Source organism: Aquarana catesbeiana, linkage group LG13 (genome assembly GCF_042186555.1).
Source record: "Aquarana catesbeiana isolate 2022-GZ linkage group LG13, ASM4218655v1, whole genome shotgun sequence".
NCBI classification, from domain to species: domain Eukaryota; kingdom Metazoa; phylum Chordata; class Amphibia; order Anura; family Ranidae; genus Aquarana; species Aquarana catesbeiana.
The window spans coordinates 20,673,462-20,694,137 of record NC_133336.1 but is presented as its reverse complement, the minus strand read 5'-3'; the positions used below and the strand labels follow the sequence as shown (position 1 = coordinate 20,694,137).

The 20,676-nt window shown below is 48.4% G+C and overlaps 1 protein-coding gene across 1 annotated transcript in view; it reads right to left on the bottom strand.

The window, feature by feature from the left end:
- Window positions 1–20,676, bottom strand: part of NRDE2 (NRDE-2, necessary for RNA interference, domain containing) — a 133,664-nt gene that overhangs the window by 43,039 nt on the left and 69,949 nt on the right. Inside the window, exons 3-7 of the mRNA XM_073608917.1 lie at window positions 17,913–18,021; window positions 13,852–14,046; window positions 12,262–12,393; window positions 6,581–7,028; window positions 3,527–3,932 (exon numbers count right to left, since the gene is read on the bottom strand). Coding sequence (XP_073465018.1) covers window positions 3,527–3,932; window positions 6,581–7,028; window positions 12,262–12,393; window positions 13,852–14,046; window positions 17,913–18,021 — 1,290 coding nt within the window. The remainder of the gene's footprint in view (window positions 1–3,526; window positions 3,933–6,580; window positions 7,029–12,261; window positions 12,394–13,851; window positions 14,047–17,912; window positions 18,022–20,676) is intronic.

Below are 20,676 nucleotides of genomic sequence, written 5' to 3'. Positions count from 1 at the left end.
AATAGTGCCCCATCATTGGTGTCAGTGGAAGGAATAGTGTCCCATCCTTGGTGTCAGTGGGAGGAATAGTGCCCCATCATTGTTGTCAGCGGGAGGAATAGTGCCCCATCATTGGTGCCACTGGAGAGGGATTATGCCCCCCATTGTTGGGATCAGTGGATGAAATAGTGCCCAAAGGGCCGGATAAAAGCGAGCAAAGAGCCACATCTGGCATCCGGGTCACCGTTTGGAGACCCCCGATATAGAATGTGAATCCAATAACTTTCTGTGCTGCACTCTTATCAGTTACATTGTTTTCAGCAATCCCTGAAATTTAGAAAACACCTATCCCCTAGTAGGAGGTAGGGGGTGTTCTGTAGTCCTGTGCCAGGGTGACAATGCTGCACCTCTAAGGTTACAATACAGAAGTGAGAGTTGCCACCCTAGGACAGGAAGTGTGTTACTGGCAGGACCAACAAGTGATAACATGTACACTAATAAGTTGCAATATAATATTACATTTTTGTTTTTAGGTGTATCCAATGGAGTAAACAGCTGTAAAAATATTACTCTGCACTCAGAGGACGTGTTATAAAAATGCCATGCGAGTCGAGGCATCGTACAGCTCCAGGAACATTCACAGATATCATATTGTGGGATCAGAGAACCCTTGACATTTAACCACTTCTATACTGGGCACTTTCACCCCCTTTCCTGCCCAGGCCAATTTTCAGTGTTGTTGCACTCTGAATGACAATTGCGCGGTCATGCAACACTGTACCCAAATGAAATGAGTACAGACAGAGCTTTCTTTTGGTGGTATTTCATCACCACTGGGGTTTTCTATATTTGCTAAACAAAACAAAAAAAAGACCAAAAATTTTGAAGAAAAAAAAACAAACCACGTCTTCTGCGTTTCTTGTTATACAATTTTGCAAATAAGTAACTTTTCTTCTTCACTGATGTGTGCTAATGAGGCTGCACTGATAGGCACTGATAGGCTGCACTGATGAGCTGCATTGATGGGCACTGATAGGACTGCACTGATGAGCTGCATTGATAGGCACTGATAGGACTGCACTGATGAGCTGCATTGATGGGCACTGATAGGCTGCACTGATGAGCTGCATTGATGGGCACTGATAGGACTGCACTGATGAGCTGCATTGATAGGCACTGATAGGACTGCACTGATGAGCTGCATTGATGGGCACTGATAGGCTGCACTGATGAGCTGCAGTGATGGGCACTGATAGGCTGCACTGATGGGCACTGATAAGGCAGCACTGATGGGCACTGATAAGGCAGCACTGATGGGTGCACCAATGAGGCGGCAATGATTATCAGTGTAAATGTCCCCTGTAACTGGAAAGCCGGTAATCGGCTTTCCTATCCTCAGACACTGACAGCGCTGAGAAAAGGAAATGCTGATAACCAGCATTTTTTTACATGTGATCAGCTGTGATTGGACACAGCTGATCACATGGTAAAAAGCCAACCTCGTCGGCTCTTTACCCTGATAGGTAATGCGCTGTGTCCGAGGGACGCGGCTCACCACCGATTGCCGCACTGTGAGCTCCCGGGGGGAGCGCACAAGCGGCGTGATGTGAAGGAAGTCAGTCAGAATGGTAAAGCCATGGGTCGGGCGGGAGGATGTCCATAAAGAGGACCTGTATGGACCATGCTATTACAAGAGAGGTTGTTCATCCCTTGTGACAGCAATAAAGTTGATCCAAAAAAAAGTTATAGGTACAGTATAAAAATATATATATATTTTTTTTAAAGCACCCTGTCCCCCCACCCCACCCACCCCCCGTGCTCGGGCACAAAGACAAATGCGCACGCAAGTTACACAAAAGTCAAGTCAATGTAAATGGTGATCGCACCACACATGTGAGGTATCGCCTCAAACTTTATAGCAAGAGCAATAATTCTATCACCAGACCTCCTGTATAACTCTAAACTGGTAAACCTGTAAAGACTTTTAACCGCTTGCTTACAGAGCCAATTCTGAAATTTCTCTCATATATGTGAAAATCTGTGTTTTGCTAGAAAATTACTTAGAACTCCCAAACATTATATATTTATATATAATATATTTAGAACGTAAGAATGTTTAGAATGTAAACATCCCTTGTAATAGGAATATGGCATGACAGGTCCTCTTTACAGAGAGATCGGGGGTCTACAAGTCCCCACATCTCTCCTCTGTGCTGGAAAGCCGGAGATCAAAAAATAAAGTTAAAAAAAAAAAAAGAAAAAAAATTGCAAAAAAAAAAAAAAAATGCCAGCGTTTACATCTGCCAGAGACAGAAGTGACTTCATGACGTCGCTTCTGGCCTCCGAGGGTCTAGAGCTGGCCGGGGTACCATCTGGTCCCCGGCCAGCTCTATTGCAAACTGCCACCGCTGGCGGATTCATTCTTCGGCTCTCCGATCACACAGGAGAGACCGGAGAAGCACCGGAGGGCGACGGGAGGGGTACGTCCCCTCCCGCCATCTGTAAAAGCAACCAAGCGGCTAAACGGCCGCTATGATGGCTTTTACAAGCGAGGGAATCGCTGGCTGAAAAAAAAAAAAAAAAAAAAAGATATCTGAATGATGCCTGTAGCTGCACCCATCAGTCAGATATCTCCATTCAAAATCCGCGACATCATATGACGTCCTACGGGCAGAAAGTGGTTAAAGCTTTGCCTATGGAGATTTTTAGGTACCGTAGTTTGGCGCTGTTCCATGGGCGGACGCAATTTTAAAGCGTGACATGTTAGGTATCTATTTACTCGGTGCAACATTATCATTTATATTTTACAAAAAAATTGGGTATTATATTGTGTATGTGTGCACTAAAACTCATTAAAGCGTAGTTCTGCCGAATTTTTTTTTTTTAAAAGTCAGCAGCTACAAACACTGCAGCTGCTGACTTTTAAAATATGGACACTTACCTGTCCAGGGCGCCCGCGATGTCCTCACCCGAAGCTGACCCGTCCCTTGGCTCTCGGGTGGAGGCGCCTCCATCTTCGGTAAGGGAAGCAGGAAGTCGCGCTGCGCGATCCCACTGATCACTGCTGTCTTCTGGGACCTGTGTGTCTCCCAAAAGACAGCGGGGGGGGACGGAAGAGGCGCCGGACATGGCGTAGATATCCGCAGATACTGCAGATATCTATGCCCGGAAGTGGGAGCAAATACCTGGATTAGACAGCGGAAAGCGGAAGTTCCATTTTTGGGTGGAACTCCATTTTAAAGTGTATTATTTCCTGAAAATTTGCATTTGATAAACTGCTGCACAAATATCGTGCAACATAAAAAAATTGCATCTCCCACCATTTTATTCTTAAGGGTCTCTACTTTAAAAAAAAATAATGCATAATACTTGTGTAATTTTCTAGCAAAAAAAAAAAAAAAATGCCAATTTTTTACATGTATGGGAGAAATGTGAGAATTGGCTCGGAGTGGAACTGGTTAGTCTGTAGTATAGATTTCTTGCGCTTGTATTCCCCTGGTGGCACATGCCCGGCAGGGCTGCCTGCTGTGTAACAAAGTGTACTCACCACACATGGAGCGCTCAGTGCCCGGCACAACTGGGTGAGACAGCATGCTGCCATCTTGTACGGCGGCGAGAGTGGAGAGACATTTTCCGTAGACGGCGATCACTTTGGAGACGGAGAAGGTGCTGAAATGACTCTGAGAGAAGAGCAGGTATTTCTGCCAGAGCTGCGGGTCATTGGGGTGTAGAAAGACCAGCTTCTGCCACTCCTTCAGTAGTGCGGGGGCCTCCCAGAACTCCTCGCACAGCCGCAACCGCGCCAACTTCAGCTCCGTGCTGCCCGGATTGCCCTCGATGGCTCGGTCCAGGATAGACAGCTTCTTCTCCAGGAGGAGTTTGAGAGACATGCGATAGCTGTCCACTTCTCCCTCACAGGTGGAGTACATGCTGGGCTGTGCCAACAACTCGTCCTTTAAAAAGAGTAAAGAAATATAAACTATAACAGCATAAGGAAAAAATTTCTTCACCAGTTTAGGCCAATATGTATTCCTCTACATATTTTTGGTAAAAAAAAATTCGCAATAAGCGTATATTGATTGGTTTGCGTCTACAAAATAGGGGATAGATTTATGGCTTTTATTTTTTTAAAACTAGTAATGGCGGCGATCTGCGATTTTTAGCGGGACTGCGTCATTATGGCAGACAGATCGGACACTTTTGACACTTTTTTGGGACCAGTGACATTTACACAGCAATCAGAGCTAGAAAAAAACACTGATTACTGTGTAAATGTCACCGGCAGGGAAGGGGTTAACACTAGAGAGCAATCGAGGGGTTACCTGTGTTCCCTAGGGAGGTGTTTCCCAACTCCAGTCCTCAAGGCGCCCCAACAGGTCATGTTTTCAGGCTTTCCATTATTTTGCACAGGTGATTAGATCAGTTTCACTCCCTTAGCACAGCTGAGGGAAATCCTGACAACATGACCTGTTGGGGCGCCTTGAGGACTGGTGCTGAGAAACACTGCCCTAGACAGTGTTTCTAACTGCTGGGGGATGGGACTGCCTGGGAGGGGGAGACCGATCGCTGTTCCTAAGCATTAGGAACAATAGATCTGTCTCCTCACCCCTGACAGAAAGGGGAGATGTTTACATTGACAGATCTCTGTTCTGTCTCTGTCAGGAGTGATCGCGGGGGCACGGCGGCGCGCGCATGCCCTCTATACCCCTTAACAGCACCTGCTGTACAGCTACAGCGATTTGCGCAGGGGAAGCAGACGGTGGCTGGTTGGCTACTGGTTAAATTGTATTTTTCCCTCAAAAAAATTGCGTTTGAAAAACGGCTGCGCAAATACCGTGTGACATAAAAAATTGCAACAATCGCCATTTTATGCCCTAGGGCCTCTGCTACAAAATTTATATAGATATATATATATATATCTTTTTTTCAGCAGGAACGCAGGGGAATGCAGTTCTGGCACCTCCAGCTCTGAATGTATGTAATGGCAAGGGGTGCTGGGGTGTACTGGAGGGTCTATTGATGTTGGCTGCTGGGGGATCTATTGTTGTTGGAGGGTATATTGTTTCTGGGGGACACTTATGCTACTGGGAGACAATTGTTTCTGGGAGACATCTACTGTTGAGGGAGAAGTCTATTGTTGCTGGCTACAGGGGATCTATTTTACTTCCTATCATTTTCAACAAATTACATACAAATTACAAATTGATACTTGATTCTGTATCCATTACTGAGAGGTGGGTAGGGTATGGAACCAAGGAATGGTGCTGAGAGGTGGGTAGGGGGTGAACACAAGAGGTAACTCGGAAAGAGGGAGTTCCTGCACCTATTCTCTGAGAAAAAAAGCCATAATTTATACACACACATACATACATACATATACATATATACACATATACATATATACATACGTTTGGGGGTTACAAGTATCTTTCTAGCAAAAAATACTGATTTCGACCTCTTGCACACGATACTTCTATTTGAGCATCTATTTATTCAGCTGTTTTTTTTTTTGTTTGTTTGTATGTATTTGCGTGCATTTCCAGGCACATGCATTTGAGCACAAATGTGTGCGATTGCACGCATGAGGCGTAAAATTACTGACCAAAAAAGCTGATTTTTCTATTTTATTTTATTCTCTAGGCCCCTTTCACATTGGGGAGGGGGCAGCGTCGGCGGCAAAGCGCCGCTATTGTTAGCGGCGCTTTACCGTTGGTATGCGGCCACTAGTGGGGGCGGTTTTACCCCCCGTTAGAGGCCGAGAAAGGGTTAAAAACCACCGCAAAGCGCCTCTACAGAGTAGAGAGCAGTATAGCCGCACTGTCCCATTGATTTCAATGGGCAGGAGCGGTGTATACACCGCTCCTTCCCCGCTCCGAATATGATGCTAGCAGGATTTTTTTTTCCCGTCCTGCTAGCGCACCGCTCCAGTGTGAAAGACCTCGGGGCTTTCACACTGGAGAGACAGCAGTGGCTGTTTCGGGTCAGTTTGCAGGCGCTATTATTAGTGCAATAGCGCCTGCAAAGAACTAATAGCTGTACTGAGCTTTTTTAAGCTGCAGTGTGCAAGAGGCCTTAAAGTGGAGTTCTGCTTAAAAAAAAAAATTAAAAGTCAGCAGCTACAAATACTGCAGCTGCTGACTTTTAATAATCAGACACTTACCTGTCCCAGGGTCCAGCGATGCGGGGGAACGAAGCCCGGCTCGTCTCCCCCTCCTCTCTGCAGCGCCAGCATTGTAACTGTGGGCACGCACTGTGCATGAGCGAGCTGCGCGCCGTGACTGGCCGGGCAATCATCTCCTCCCTTCCGGGGGCCGCGGAGGGGATCCGCTCCCCCCCCCCCCCAAAAAAATGACATGCCAAATGTGGCATGTCAGGGGGTCACCCTCCCTTAAAGCGGAAGTTCCATTTTTGGGTGGAACGCCGCTTTAAACTTGTAAACAAAAAGTACCAGAAAAAGCCTGGTCTTCAAGTGGTTAACTGACGGCCTTGCAATGCCTCATGGGACTTGTAGTTTCTCAACAGCAAGGGGGCCGCAGGTTGAGCACCCAGACGAGATGCAGAAGCAGCAGAATTTTCCCAATATGTGAGAGATGAGAAATACCTGAAATGAGACGAACTCCATCCACGTCTGGATATCTCCGGGGTTCTCTCGGATCCTCCGATTGTAATCCTCCACCTTCCCCAGCAGTTCGGTGTCTCTGGGAGCAGCTGGTGAAGTCTTGTCCTCCGGGCCTCCTTTGCCTTGTAGCCACATTGAGGTGGAGTCATCATAGATACCCAGAGGATTCACCCAGCTGGTGCGGGCAGCAGAGGTGGAGGAGGTATCTGGGTCGTAGTCCATCACCGGGATGAAGCCGGCAGATGCTGCGTTCGTAGTGTCTTTACTGCAAGCCACGTGCTCTGCCCGGATCCGGAGCATCTGTACTGCGCTCCTGCTGTAGTATCGCTCTGGTTTCTTGTGAGATGGCTTCTTCTCAGGGGCGCCCTCCCACACAATCTGCTGTTTTTTAGGGTCGATCCCCAAGGAGGAATGGCCTTTCCTCTTGTATCTGGGAAGAGAAAGCATTATTAGAAGTTAAAGTTGAATCTCTGGCCTCCCCCTTCAGTCTTGCACAGTTGTACCGGCTCCTCTCCTGAACTGAAATGGCTTCCTCCGATTTCACTGCACACTGTGAGCTTCACACAATGTTCATTAGAAGCTGCAACAAGTCAGATAGAGCCCCGCCTCATTTACTGGCCGGAGGAGGTCCAGCATCACTCAGTCTGTCTTTGGCCCACTCCTTTCATACACTGTATTTCTGTTCCTTCCATCATGGAGGCTCGGTATCACATGTGGGCAGTCTGCACGCAAATACAGCCTGGCTAGTAATGCCCCCACTCCTCCAGACTACTATCCACCCAGCAACGCATTTTGATATTTGCATAACTCCTCCCAAAAGCCAGCCCACTGCTTGCGTCAGGACTGAGGGCTCCTGCGAGGAGTACTGAGGCCGGGGGGCTGTGATGTGTTCAGGAAGCCATGTACAGCAACCTGCTGGCCCCTCCCACCAGCCACAATCTGCTTACATTGCATAGAGAAGCCAGTGAGTCCATTACTGGGTGTAAAATAAGGCATGTATTAAAAAACGGAAAGAAAGAATCTATTTAAAATCTTCATTTTCAATCTGCATATTTATGAGGATGGAGAGGCAGGAACTACAGAAGAAAAACATGTGCAAAAAAAAAAAAAAAAGAAAAAAGGAAGTGCTGTCAACAGTGGAGCGTAGGTTAACAGGAAGTGGCTGAAAGAAGATGGTGAAAATCAGCGGCACCGAGGAATTGTAATCAGCGGCACCGAGGAGGTGTAGGCAGCGGCACCGAGGAAGTGTAGGCAGCGGCACCGAGGAGGTGTAGGCAGCGGCACCGAGGAGGTGTAGGCAGCGGCACCGAGGAGGTGTAGGCAGCGGCACCGAGGAGGTGTAGGCAGCGGCACCGAAGAGGTGTAGGCAGCGGCACCGAAGAGGTGTAGGCAGCGGCACCGAAGAGGTGTAGGCAGCGGCACCGAGGAGGTGTAGGCAGCGGCACCGAGGAGGTGTAGGCAGCGGCACCGAGGAGGTGTAGGCAGCGGCACCGAGGAGGTGTAGGCAGCGGCACCGAGGAGGTGTAGGCAGCGGCACCGAGGAGGTGTAGGCAGCGGCACCGAGGAGGTGTAATCAGCGGCACCGAGGAGGTGTAGGCAGCGGCACCGAGGAGGTGTAGGCAGCGGCACCGAGGAGGTGTAGGCAGCGGCACCGAGGAGGTGTAGGCAACAGCACTGAGGTGTAATCAGCGGTACTGAGGAGGTGTAATCAGCGGCACCGAGGTGTAACAAATTATTAAAAATAAAAGTGAAAACTGTATTTTATGAATAAAAATAGGCCATTGCTTATGACACAGTGAATTAAAGTAAACATCATCAAGTTAGGGATTGGATCCACCCCAATGCACAGCATTAGAAAAGACACTATTAGCATAGAATTAAAATAAAGGGTTTTTTTTTTTTTTTTTTTTTTTTAAGCTGAAGTTTAATCTGCTTACATTTTGCGTTCCCTGGTTCCTTCATATTCTCCTCATCAACATGCTAATGGCATTTTTAAATAAAATCAAAACTTTCTGTTTTCAAATACAATTTAGACCCTTAATTTAGACCCTGTGATATCACCACTGGGTGTCTCTGCTTCTCTATGCAATGCAGGGGGATCACAGCTGGTGGGAGGGGCCAGCAGGGCGCTGTTCACAGCTTTGCATGATTTTTTTTTTTTAAATCGGTCAACGTGGCACCTGAAAAGTATTGATTACACAGCAAATAGTATTATCTCTGTACTTTGACCACTTCAATACCGGACACTTTCACCCCCTTCCTGCCCAGGACAATTTTTAGCTTTCAACACTTTGAATGACAATTGCGCGGTCATGCAACACTGTACCCATAGGAAATTTTTATTTTTTGAGACCGATAAAGCTTTCTTTTGGTGGTATTTAATCACCACTGGATTTTATTTATTGCTAAACAAACTAAAAAAGAATTACATTTTTGAAAAAAAATAAGTAATTTTTCTTCTTCACTGATGTGCGCTGATGAGGCTGCATCCGACGGGCACCGGCGAGGCTGCGTCCGACGGGCACTGCTGAGGCTGCACTGATAGACGGCAATGATAATCAGTGTAAATGTGCCCCTTACCAGCCTTGCCGCTAATCAGCTCTCCTTTCCTCACACAGTGACAGCGTGTGAGGAAAGGAATCAATTTACACGTGATCAGATGTGATTGGACACAGCTGATCACATGGTAAAAGGCTGCTGTGGATGGTCCTTTACCTCGATCTGTAAACAGCTGTGTTCAAAGGACACAGCGATCACAGAGCGTGCCCGATGTGTGCCCCAGGGGGCATGTTCTGGAAGGACATCCCTGGACACCCTCCCAGAACAAGAGAGCCAAGCTGCAAGTGTTTTTCGGCTATGGCCCAGTAATAAAGTGGTTAATAGGGTTGTGGTGCTTGGACAATTTACCAGTCCAACCAGCCCCCTTTATGTGATAGACCGGGCTCTCTTTATGGTGACTAGACCCTCAATGTCTCCCCTGCCTCCCAGTGCAGCTAATCAAGCAAAGATCATGCTTAATTAGCTGCTTCCCCCAGCCACAGTAGCCAGGAAATGAATAAACTGAGACAAAACAACTCTTGATCTCCTCCCGCTCAGCACCCTGAAGTGAGTTACCGCGGTCCTGCATTCTCTGAACAAAAAACAAGAGAGGCCTGGAAACCACCCATGGGTGGCAACGTGGAGGGATGGGTGCCCCATTCTCAGTACCCTAAAAGCAGATCACTAGCTGGCTGCTGCTAGTCTGGTGCCCGCAGCGTCTTCTCCCCCACACTCCAGCAGTCTAAGGTTCTGGGGTCATCTTATGGTGATCTAGGACGGCACGACCGGTACCGCTGTCTTGGTGCCTTTAAATGAATGGCAATCTACCAACTAGAAGAACTGGGAGAGGAAGTCGGACGGCGATAATGAAATCTCTCATCCGAGGAGGTCTGTGTGTTCATCAGAGGCTGAGATGATTAAAAGCCCAGCTGCTGGCATCCACACGCCTTATTAAATGGAAAGTTCATCACTTTACAGCGATATGGAGAGGAGGAGATTGCACAATTACTGAGCAGACTGAGCGCTGTCTGTAGAGGGGATTAGCCAAAAGTAAACCTCCATTCCCAGCGGATCTGTAACTCTGAGCAACTTTACAACAAGCGAGGGGGAGGGGGGGGCAAACCTTTCAGAGCATCAGATCTACCCAGACAACATGCAGGAAATCAAAGATCTCTGGGGGGAGGGGTGTGTGGGCTTGATAACTATTGAGCCCCCAATAAAATGAGAGCATCACAAACACAGTGTGTCACAGTCATGTCCTCTGCCCCCTTTCACATCACCCCCCAAGTAATGTACTCTGTGCCTGACAGTGGTGTCCTCTGCCCCCCACATAGTAGTGTGCTTGCTGCACCCCCACCCCCCACCCCACAGCAGTGTCCTCTGCCCCTCCCTGCCCATAAGAGATGAGCCAAACACCCCCCGGTTCGGTTCGCACCAGAACATACCGAACAGGCAAAAAAATTCCCCATGTTGAGGGCATGTGGCCTGGTACGGTTCAGGAAGTGGGGGGGGGGGGCGCTCTCTCGTCCCCTCCCCCCTCTTTTCCTGCGGCCTGCCAGGTTGCGTGCTCGGATAAGGGTCTGATATGGATTCTGGGGGGGACCCCTACGCCTTTTTTTTTAAAAGTTTTGGCGCAGGGTTCCCCTTAAAATCCATTGGGGGGGACCCCTACGCCATTTTTTTTTTAATTTGGCGCAGGGTTCACCTTAAATTTCCATACCAGACCTGAAGGGCCTTGTATGGATTTTGGGGGGACCCCCACGCAATTTTTTTTTTTTAATTCTTGTTTCTGGCTTACCCTTAATATTCATTCCAGACCCAAAGGACCTGGTAATGGACTGGGGGGGAACCCATGCCCTTTTTTTCAATGAGTTTTATCTATATTGCCGAGTCCCAACAATTCATTATAGCCGCGATCAGTTTTAAATGACAATTTTGTCATTTTGCTGCGGTACTGTTCTAAACACGGGAAAAATGCGCCACTTTACAGGCATACTATAGACACCCCTCAGGTACGATATTTAAAGGAATATTTCATTTTTATTGTTTCACTTTAAGCATTAAAAAAATTTTTTTAAAAAAAGCGAAAAAAAACGCCAGTTTTTAAAAAAAATTTTTGCATTGATACATGTCCCCTGGGGCAGGACCCGGGTCCCCAAACCCTTTTTATGACAATAACTTGCATATAAGCCTTTAAAATTAGCACTTTTGATTTTTCATGTTAGTGTCCCATAGACTTTAACGATGTTCCGGCGGCTTTCGCATTTGTCCCGAACACCGCATATTGTTCGGTGTTAGCAGAACATCCGAACAACCAAAGTTTGGCCCAAACTTATGCTCGGGCCAAACTGTTCGCCCATCCCTACTGCCCACAGTAATCTCCTTTTCCCCCCACATAGTAGTGTCCTTCGCCCCCCCGTTTACATCACCCCCCCCCGTAATGTACTCTGTTCCTGACAGTGGTGTCCTCTGCCCCCCACATAGTAGTGTGCTTGCCCCCCACAGCAGTGTGTAGGTAGCACTCTTGGAAAGGCAGAAGTGGGACTTCCGGAGTTAACTTTTCACGTTAACATGCTGATGGGACATCCCCTCTGGCTGCTTGTAAAAGCAATCCAGTGGCTAGTTAGCCGTTAGGATTGCTTTTACAAGACAGCCAACACCATCCCAGTATAACCACTTGAAGTCCAGCGATGTACTGGTTTGTCGCTGGTCCGGAAGTGGGTAAGGGAGTACAAGGGGCGGATACCAGATCAGATTTAATGATGTATTAAATGAATAAAAAGCATTAACGCGTTTTTTATATCTACCTGGAGTTCACACTAGATTTACGCTGTGATAATTATTAACAGTGAAAATACTTTAATGAGAAGAAGCCGGATTTCAGCAATGAAAACCCTTTGTACCAGAATAAAACAATTCCACACCACAAAGTGACAAGTGATAGATAAATGGTAGTCAGCAGGTCGTTACATTTTGTATCACCGTTTACCGTGATCATTGTAAAAAGGAAGGACAACGAAGAAAATTAATGTAGGGCAACGTGTCTCCCCGTTCCCCCCCCCCCCCCGCGTTATCTGGTATGCCAAAACGGTTTCAGGCTTCAGTGGCGCTGCGTGCCGTCTCACCTCGCTATGTCTCCTCGGTACAGCGATTTGTACTCCCAGTTTGCTGGGTCAGCTTTCTTATCCATCCTGAATGTCTCCGCCGTCACAGACGGAGCTTCCTCCAGCCAGATGGAGCGGACTCCGGAGGCCTCCCTGCAAGAAGCAACAGTTACCAATCCGATCTGTACTCTGAACAAAACATTCAGTTCTTAAAGGGTTAGTCCACCTTCCCCCCCCCAAAAAAAAAAAAAAACTAGTAAACACTGCAAAACTGATCTCACCATCTACGTGCATTTAATAACTTTTTTACAATGAAGCTTGCAGAGCATTGCACCTGAAATAAGGGAGTCCTGTATGCTATGCACCGGCTCCTTCAATGTCTTCCCCTAGGTCAGTAGGGAGCAGGGCCAGGACAAGGGGTGGGCAGGAGGGCCGGTTGCCCTAAGCACTGATATTATGTGAGGTGGGGGGCGCACTGCAAGGAGATTGGTGGGGTGGAGAGAATTGTTCTTGGAGGGGAAATTTGGAAGGGGGGGGGGGGATGTGCTAGGAGTGATGCTTTAGAGAGATTTGTTTTGGGGGGGGGGTAAAAGGATTTGTGCTAGGAGGGGGGACTTGGGGTGTGTGGTAGGAGTGGTAATGTAGGGGGATTTGTGTTAGGAGGGGGAATTTGGGGGGGGGGGGGTTGTTGTAGAGGAAAAGATATGGTAGAGGGGGAGGGGAATTGTGCTAGGGGGGAAAAAACATTTGGGAGAGGTTATTTGTGCTAGAAGGGGAAGGATTTGTGCTATGAGGGAATTTGTGCTGGGGGATTTGGAGTATGGGGGGGGGGGAGGGGACTCTGGGGAGAGGGTCTATACTTTGAGGGGAAATTTGAGGGGCAGAGGATTTGTGCGGGGGGTGTTTTTTTGGGGGGGGGGGGCTCTAGGTCAAACGCAGCAGGGGGGAATGGTACAGCGCTGCAGAGAGACCGCTGCTTCCTCACAGAGGACAAAGGTCCTACCTTGCATCTGCCCACAGGACAAAGGCTCATTGAACACCTTTTGCTTTGCTGCACCTGGAATGTATTTAGCAAACTTAAAGGATAAGTTCGCCTTCGGAACATGTTGCATTTTCCGGCCGTTTTTAGGGTGGAACATGCAACATGTTCCAGCATCTTCAGCCTCCCCACCCTCCCTGTGAAAGTGGGTGGGGGGGGGGTCTTCTCCATGCTGTCTCAATTTGAAAAAAGAGGGCCGTGCAAGGCTCAATCCACGTCCTTCATTGACGGTTTCCTCTATAAATTGCCTACAAGTACCATCCATCCATCGCTGCTGACGGTTTGTAGTTCTCAATGATGGTGCTGGTGCACGCTCTCGTAGTCCGTTGATCTTCCTGCTCTCAGTTAACTGCTATCCCGAGAGTCTGCAGGAGCCTGAGATTGCACCCGTGATCTGCTAACCATGGGTGCAAAGCTCTGCAGGCTCCTTAGAAAAAATAAAAAATAAAAAAAATGCTATTTTATTTACCTGCAAACAAATATGCATTTATTTTTATTTTTTCAAAAGGTGAACTAATCCTTTAAACTGAGGGGTCATTTAGGCTTTTCTATTCTCTATAAACCTCTATCACCTGGCGCCTCTGGCTGACGTCTCCAAATCATGTTCCTTGATTTCAGAGGTGGAATCCGATTCATCACCATTCCTCTTCCTCTTTTTCAGCTCTTTGTGTTTCTTCTTTTTCTTCTTTTTTTTCTTCTTCTTTTTCCTTGCAGCCTCAGATCCATCTTCACTGTCAGAGGACTGGCATGCTGGGGAGGGACTGCCCCTATCAGAGAGAATGGACACTGCTTAAAAAGGAAAGATCAGCAATGTAATATTAATACAAACAACACTTATTGTACAAGCTTGTTCAAAAAAATCTCCTTTAATGTTGTGAGTGCCGCCTGTCTGCTGGCCGTCTCTTTCCACTACTTCCGAGTAGCCATATCGAATGCTCACATTTGTATTTGTAATGTGAGTGCGCACTTGGAAGTGTTTTTATTTTTACTATTGCAATAAAAAGGATTGCACTATGGCTTTCTATTCTATTGTTTATTCATGATGGCCAAAAGGCATTTGAACTAAAGGATACAAAGAGCAGAAGCTGAAAGGAGGTGACTTGGAATAAGAGGGAGGTGAAGCCTCCATTAATAAAGATGTAATATCCCCCCCCCCCCCCATTGTGTTTAGCTGGTTAGTGGGAGGATGTGGGAGGGAGTGGGCTGTCATTTACCACTGTGTATACTAGGGTTGTCCGATACTAGTATCGGTATCGGCACTGATACCGAGCATTTGCCCAAGTACTTGTACTCGGGCAAATGCTCCCGATGCTTCCCCCGATACCTAGAGGACAGCTGTGATCGGCGCGTGGGGGAGTTACAAGATTCTCCCCCAGCGGCTTTAGTGACATACAGCGGTGATCGCTCACAGCTGACTGTCACTGCATCCTCCTCCATGCCCCCTCCTTTCCTCTGTGCCTCTCCGCTGTCCCCCTCCGTTCCTCTCTCCTTATCTGTCCCCCCTCCGTTCGCCCCCTCCGTTCCTCTCTCCTTATCTGTCCCCCTCCGTTCTCCCCCTCCGTTCCTCTCTCCTTATCTGTCCCCCTCCGTTCTCCCCCTCCGTTCCTCTCTCCTTATCTGTCCCCCCTCCGTTCTCCCCCTCCGTTCCTCTCTCCTTATCTGTCCCCCTCCGTTCTCCCCCTCCGTTCCTCTCTCTTTATCTGTCCCCCTCCGTTCTCCCCCTCCGTTCCTCTCTCCTTATTTGTCCCCTCCGTTCTCCCCCTCAGTTCCTCCGTCCCCCTCCTCCTTCCTTTGTGTATGGATAGAGTCAGCTGACTCTGTCCATTCACATAACTGAAACATTGTAATCTCCTGTGATTACGATGTCTCAGTTTATGAATGGAGAGGAGCCGCTGTCTTCTCTCCATTCATTCTCAGTGCAGCTGAGGCTGCAGAGAAAGGGACTGGGGAATCTCTATCCTCTGTCTCTTTCTCTGTCTCAAGGGGGAGATATCAGAGGTCTGTTAAGACCCCTGATATCTCACCAAAGCCCCCCAAAAGGGCTGATTAAAAAAAAAAAACAAAAAAAAAAAAAAAAACAATAAAGAATAAAAAAATATTATTGTAAAAAATAAAAATTGTAAAAAAAAAAAAAAAAAAACACACACACATACAACGTTCACACCCCCCCCCCCCCCCAAAAATAGCAAAAAAAAAAAAACTGTCACGTGACATTAAAAAAAGTATCGGTAATCGGTATCAGCGAGTACTTGAAAAAAAAAGTATCGGTACTTGTACTCGGTCCTAAAAAAGTGGTATCGGGACAACCCTAGTGTATACACCCACATGTGTGACGCTATAGTCACATTGGCTGCTTAGATGTGATAGGGAGGAAATGCTCAGGATAGAAAATACAGAGAAAACTGAGCATGTGCGGAGCTGCCAACACTGCTCTGCAAAATTCCCAACTGCATTGCTGACATGAACAGACGGGGGAGAGAGAGAGCAGCAAGATTAACCAGGTTTTTTGCAGAATACAGAAAAAATCTCATAGTGAGCGAGTATGAACAGCATGGAATACACCATTCAGTGATCGTTTTTTATGATGTGGGTTTAGTGACACTTTAATCCTTTCCCGTCTAAGGGTAAAACAAATCTTAATGCTTAAGCACAAATTTGCAATTTTGACATGTGTTGGTAAAACACACAAAGTGTAGCTGCTGACTTTAAATAAACACACTGTCCCAGGATCCAGCGATACGACCGCCCGAACCTTAGGCTCTCTCCCTCTCTTCTGCCCAGCGCCAGCATTACAAGTGTGGGCACCCGGCTGTGACAGCTTGCGGATTCACAGCCGTGTGCGCCCTACGCATGCGCGAGTTGCGCTGTGCCTCCTCAATGGTCGGGCAATCTTGTGACCTGTCCCAGCAGATTGCAGGGAGGGAGGGGGAGAGGGGAACCTCTGCTCGAGTCGCCTAGGCAGTCTGACCGAAAGTGGGAGCACGTACCTGTCAAAATTAGTTACCCCCCCAAAAAATAACATGGGGGGGGGGGACACTTAAAGCAGAACTTCCCCTTTTGGGCAGAGCTCCGCTTTAAGGGGCTAATCCTCTGCTTTGTGTAAAAAGGTTGTTTGATCCTGTCTTCTCTGATCCTCCCCTTCTTGCAGGGTCACTCTTGGCAAGGTCTCTATTGTTGGAGAGAACATTTCCTGTTTGATCGCAACTAGTCAGGTCACATGTCACAGGTCACAGCCAACTTCTATATATCCCCAGACATCAGATATCACTGTATACCATTCGTCAGAAAAGGTATATAGCGGTTTTATTTTAATGAAAAAAAAACACATTTATATGTTGTGTGTACTGCAGGGGTGAGGATGCATTATTGTTACATTCATGGGTTTAGTAACACTTTAAAAGGGGAAGCACCAGGGCCATCTTAACAGCATCATGGGCCCCTGGGCAAAGTAATGCACTGGGGCCCCTACAAGCCTGTTCCAATTTTCGCACCTACTCTCAAGAATTAAGGTATAATTCCTCACTGTGCCCAACATTGCAGCCTCACCGTGCCCAACATTGCAGCCTCGCCGTGCCCAACATTCCAGCCTCACTGTGCCCAACATTGCAGCCTCACCGTGCCCAACATTGCAGCCTCACCGTGCCCAACATTGCAGCCTCAACGTGCCCAACATTGCAGCCTCACTGTGTCCCCATTCCAGCCTCACCGTGCCCCCATTGCAGCCTCACCGTGCCCACATTGCAGCCTCACCGTGCCCACATTGCAGCCTCACCGTGCCCACATTGCAGCCTCACCGTGCCCCCATTGCAGCCTCACCGTGCCCCCATTGCAGCCTCACTGTGCTCAACATTGCAGCCTCGCCAGGGCCTCTGAAGAGAAAGGCAAAGATCACCACTGAAAGGTTGTACATCCCTTCACCAATCACCTGGACAGATCAGCATTGTGTATTATGACTATAAAACACCCCCCAGGGGCTCAGTATGTTGGGACTGTGCTATACATGCCATCCTACATGGGTGTTCTGCAATACACCATACAGAATATAAATAGCAGATGGAGGCAGGGGTCGGGCCGTCTTTTCTAAGCCAAGATGAAGATGGCACAAGATCATCAATCTCTTCTGAAACCGAAAGTTTCGCTCCGCTGCTGAGACCGCTCCGCTCCCTCTGAGCCACGCTGTCTGAAGAACAGCAGAGGTGGGCGGGGCTTATTCACTAACCGCAGTGCGCTATGAATGCTGGGGTGGCCGCGGCCTTTGACTGACGTCACTGGTTGCTAAGCTAGACGCTGGGTGAATGGCGATTCTAGCAAGTGAGCAACCAGTGCAGTGCACGACGGCGTCAGTCTTCTGAAGCAGATTGGAGCGCTACTGCGTTGAGGATCGGCCCTGGGACCGGGTGGGGCCGTCCAGGCAAGTGGGGCCCCCGGGCAACTGCCCACCGTGCCCAATCGATAAAACGGCCCTGGGAAGCACAGCACTTTATTGTATTCGTCCAAAAAAAGATATGTCATGTTTTTTGTTTAAAAATGTAATTAGCATGTTGTGATGGGGGGGGGGTGGGGGTGGGAGACTAGAGAACACAATAGCTGTTCATCAATCTCTTCTTCAAAGAGTGCAGATAGCCGACAATACCTGGAAACTGGAGGATCTGGGCGAGGGGGCGGCTCAGCCTGCAGTGACCGCTGATGCAGAGACAGTGCGTCCTTCGAGCAAAAGCTCTCATTTCTCAGCCAGTCGAGCTCTGCAGAGGAAGAGACAGGATCAATATCTGTGACATCACTGCAGCTTTATCACATCAGGACAAAAACTTGTGTGTCATTAAACCTCTCACCATCACCGGCTGCAGAACGCCATTCACACAACCCTCAGCTGACATTCTGGGTGCAAGACGGCGAGGTGTGCGTCAAAGCACAACTCCAGGACAAGTTTTGTATAGCGTGAGGAAGAGTGAAGTTTTAAAACTTGTCTGTATATCCCCATTTGTTATATATTTTTGTGTTTTACATTAATAAATAAACCAGAGAGACAGTTGGTCCTCATTCATACTGGCACTGTGGCCCAAAGACCATCAAAGGCAGTTTGAGCCCCCAGGTGCTGGGAGCAGGATGGACATTTTTTTCACAAACAAATTTCTAACACCAAAATTTTGAAGTATTTGTGCAGTCTCTAAAAATCTACTAGTGTAAAGCCTCATACACACTATCAGATTTTCTGCTGATTTTTGTCTTCAGATTTACCAAAACCATATAATATGAGGTCAAACCTTAGGAGTTCCAATTTGTATGCAATCAGGCAGGCCCTTGCACTACATTGTTTTGGTAAATCTGAAGACAAAATTCAGCAGAAAATCTGATAGTGTGTATGGGGCTTAAGGCCAGCTTAAAGCGACTGTAAAGGAAATGTTTCTAGTTTTTTAAAAATAACAAACATATCTATACTTACTTGCTCTGTGCAATAGAATTGCACAGAGCGGCCCCAAACCTTCTCCTCTCAGATCCCCCATCGGCACTCCTGGCTCCTCCTCTCTGTCCAGTGCCCCCACAGGAAGCGGCTACCCATGGGGGCACTTGTGCATGCTCACTCCCAAGCCCTGCTGCTACACCCATTGACACAGACAGCTGGACTCAGCCCCGCCCCTGTGTCCATTGACACAGACAGCGGGACTCAGCCCCACCCTCCCACGTCACTGGAGTTCATTGACAGGAGGGAGCGGGAGCCAGCGGCCCAGTAAGGAGGAAGGCAGTCTCGTGCACGTCACTGGATCAGATCGGGCTCAGGTAAGAAAAAGGGGGGGGGGGGGGGGCTGGGTGGATCCTGCAGCAGAGAAGGTGCAGTGCAGCATAGTGTACCCACAGTTTTCTTGCAGGTTAACTGCGCTTTCCCATAGGCTTCTTTTATGTACCACGGTTTTGCTGCATTTTCTGAAAGCGCACACAAAGTCCCACATGCAGTACATAAATAGAAGTCCATGGGACAGCGCAGCTAACGCGCACCAAAACCGCAGGTACGCTGCGCTGAGGCCAAAGTGCAGCGGATCAGTTTGAAGTCACCCTAAGACAGGGGGAAAGTGTGAGGAGATGGGAGTGTAGGTGTAGGCCAGGAGTAGGCAACTTCAGCAATCCAGCTGTAATGAAACTACAAATCCCATCATGCCTCTGTCTCTGAGGCTTGAGACTGTTAAGTAATGCCTCATGGGACTTGTAGTTCCACAACAGCTGGTGTGCTTAGGGTTGCCCACCCTTGGGTTGGGCAAGAAATGTGTCGGGCAGAGGTAGGAGCCACCCATGCATGGTAGTCATGTCTATGATGTCATTAACAGCACAAATGTGTGCGCTTCTTGTAAGAAACTGAAGAGATGTGTGGAGTTGATAAAAGCAATCCAAATGCCCCACTGACAACGTTACTCTCAGGTCTTCTAACACATCAAGTATTTTCTTTACTTTAATTTCATGGTCAATAATGCAGAGAATCCAGTTACAATTTTTTAAAAATTTTATTAAGCAGCGGGTTCAGGGCAACAGGGGGTTTCTAGAAGAGTGCATGAGGCTACAGGGGGGCTCTGGCAGGGAGCACTGGGTTACATTGGAGGCTCCAGTCTGGAGTACAGGGCTACCAGAATGGGGGGGGGGGGGGACTTCAGGAGGGAGCATGGGGCTATAGAGTAGGGGCACACATGCTAGTAAGGGGGAAGAGATTCTGGTAGGGGGTGTGGGGTAGGCTTTGGTGGGGAGGTTTGGGTGCTTTGGCAGGGAGAACAGGGCTATAGAGGGGTTTCCAGCAGAGGGCACAGTACAGCTCAGACAGGGACCAAGGCGCTACGGTGGGTGGGGAGCACTGAGCTACAGAGGGGCTCTGGAAGGCAGCATGGAGAGCCTCGGCAGGAAACACGAGGCTAAGGGTGGGGGGTGTTCCAGTGGAGAACGCAGGGCTACAGAGGAGTTTCCAGCAGAGGGCATGGGGGCTCCAGAAGAAGGCACGGTTCATCTCATGCAAGGAGCACAATGCTATGGGAAGGAGGGGCTCTGACATTGGTGGGGGGTTTTGTACTCTGTCAAAGAACATAGGGCTATGGGTGGGGGTTCAGCAGGGAGCACAGGGCTACGTATTGTGTTCCAGAAGAAGGCACAGTTCATCTCATGCAGGGAGATGTGGGAAACTTGGGTTGTGGCATAGGGCTATGGAGGAGGAGGGTGGGTTCTCTGTCGGGGACCATGGGGCTACGGGTTCCAGAAGAGGTCATGGGGGCTCCTGAAGAAGGCAGGGTACAGCTTACATGGGGTTATGTGGAGGAGTGCAGAGGGGGAGGGGGCTTTGGCAGGCAGCATGGGGCCCTTAAGCAGGGAGCACAAGACTAGGGGGGGGTTTCAACGAAGAGCATGGGGCTATTGAGGGGTTT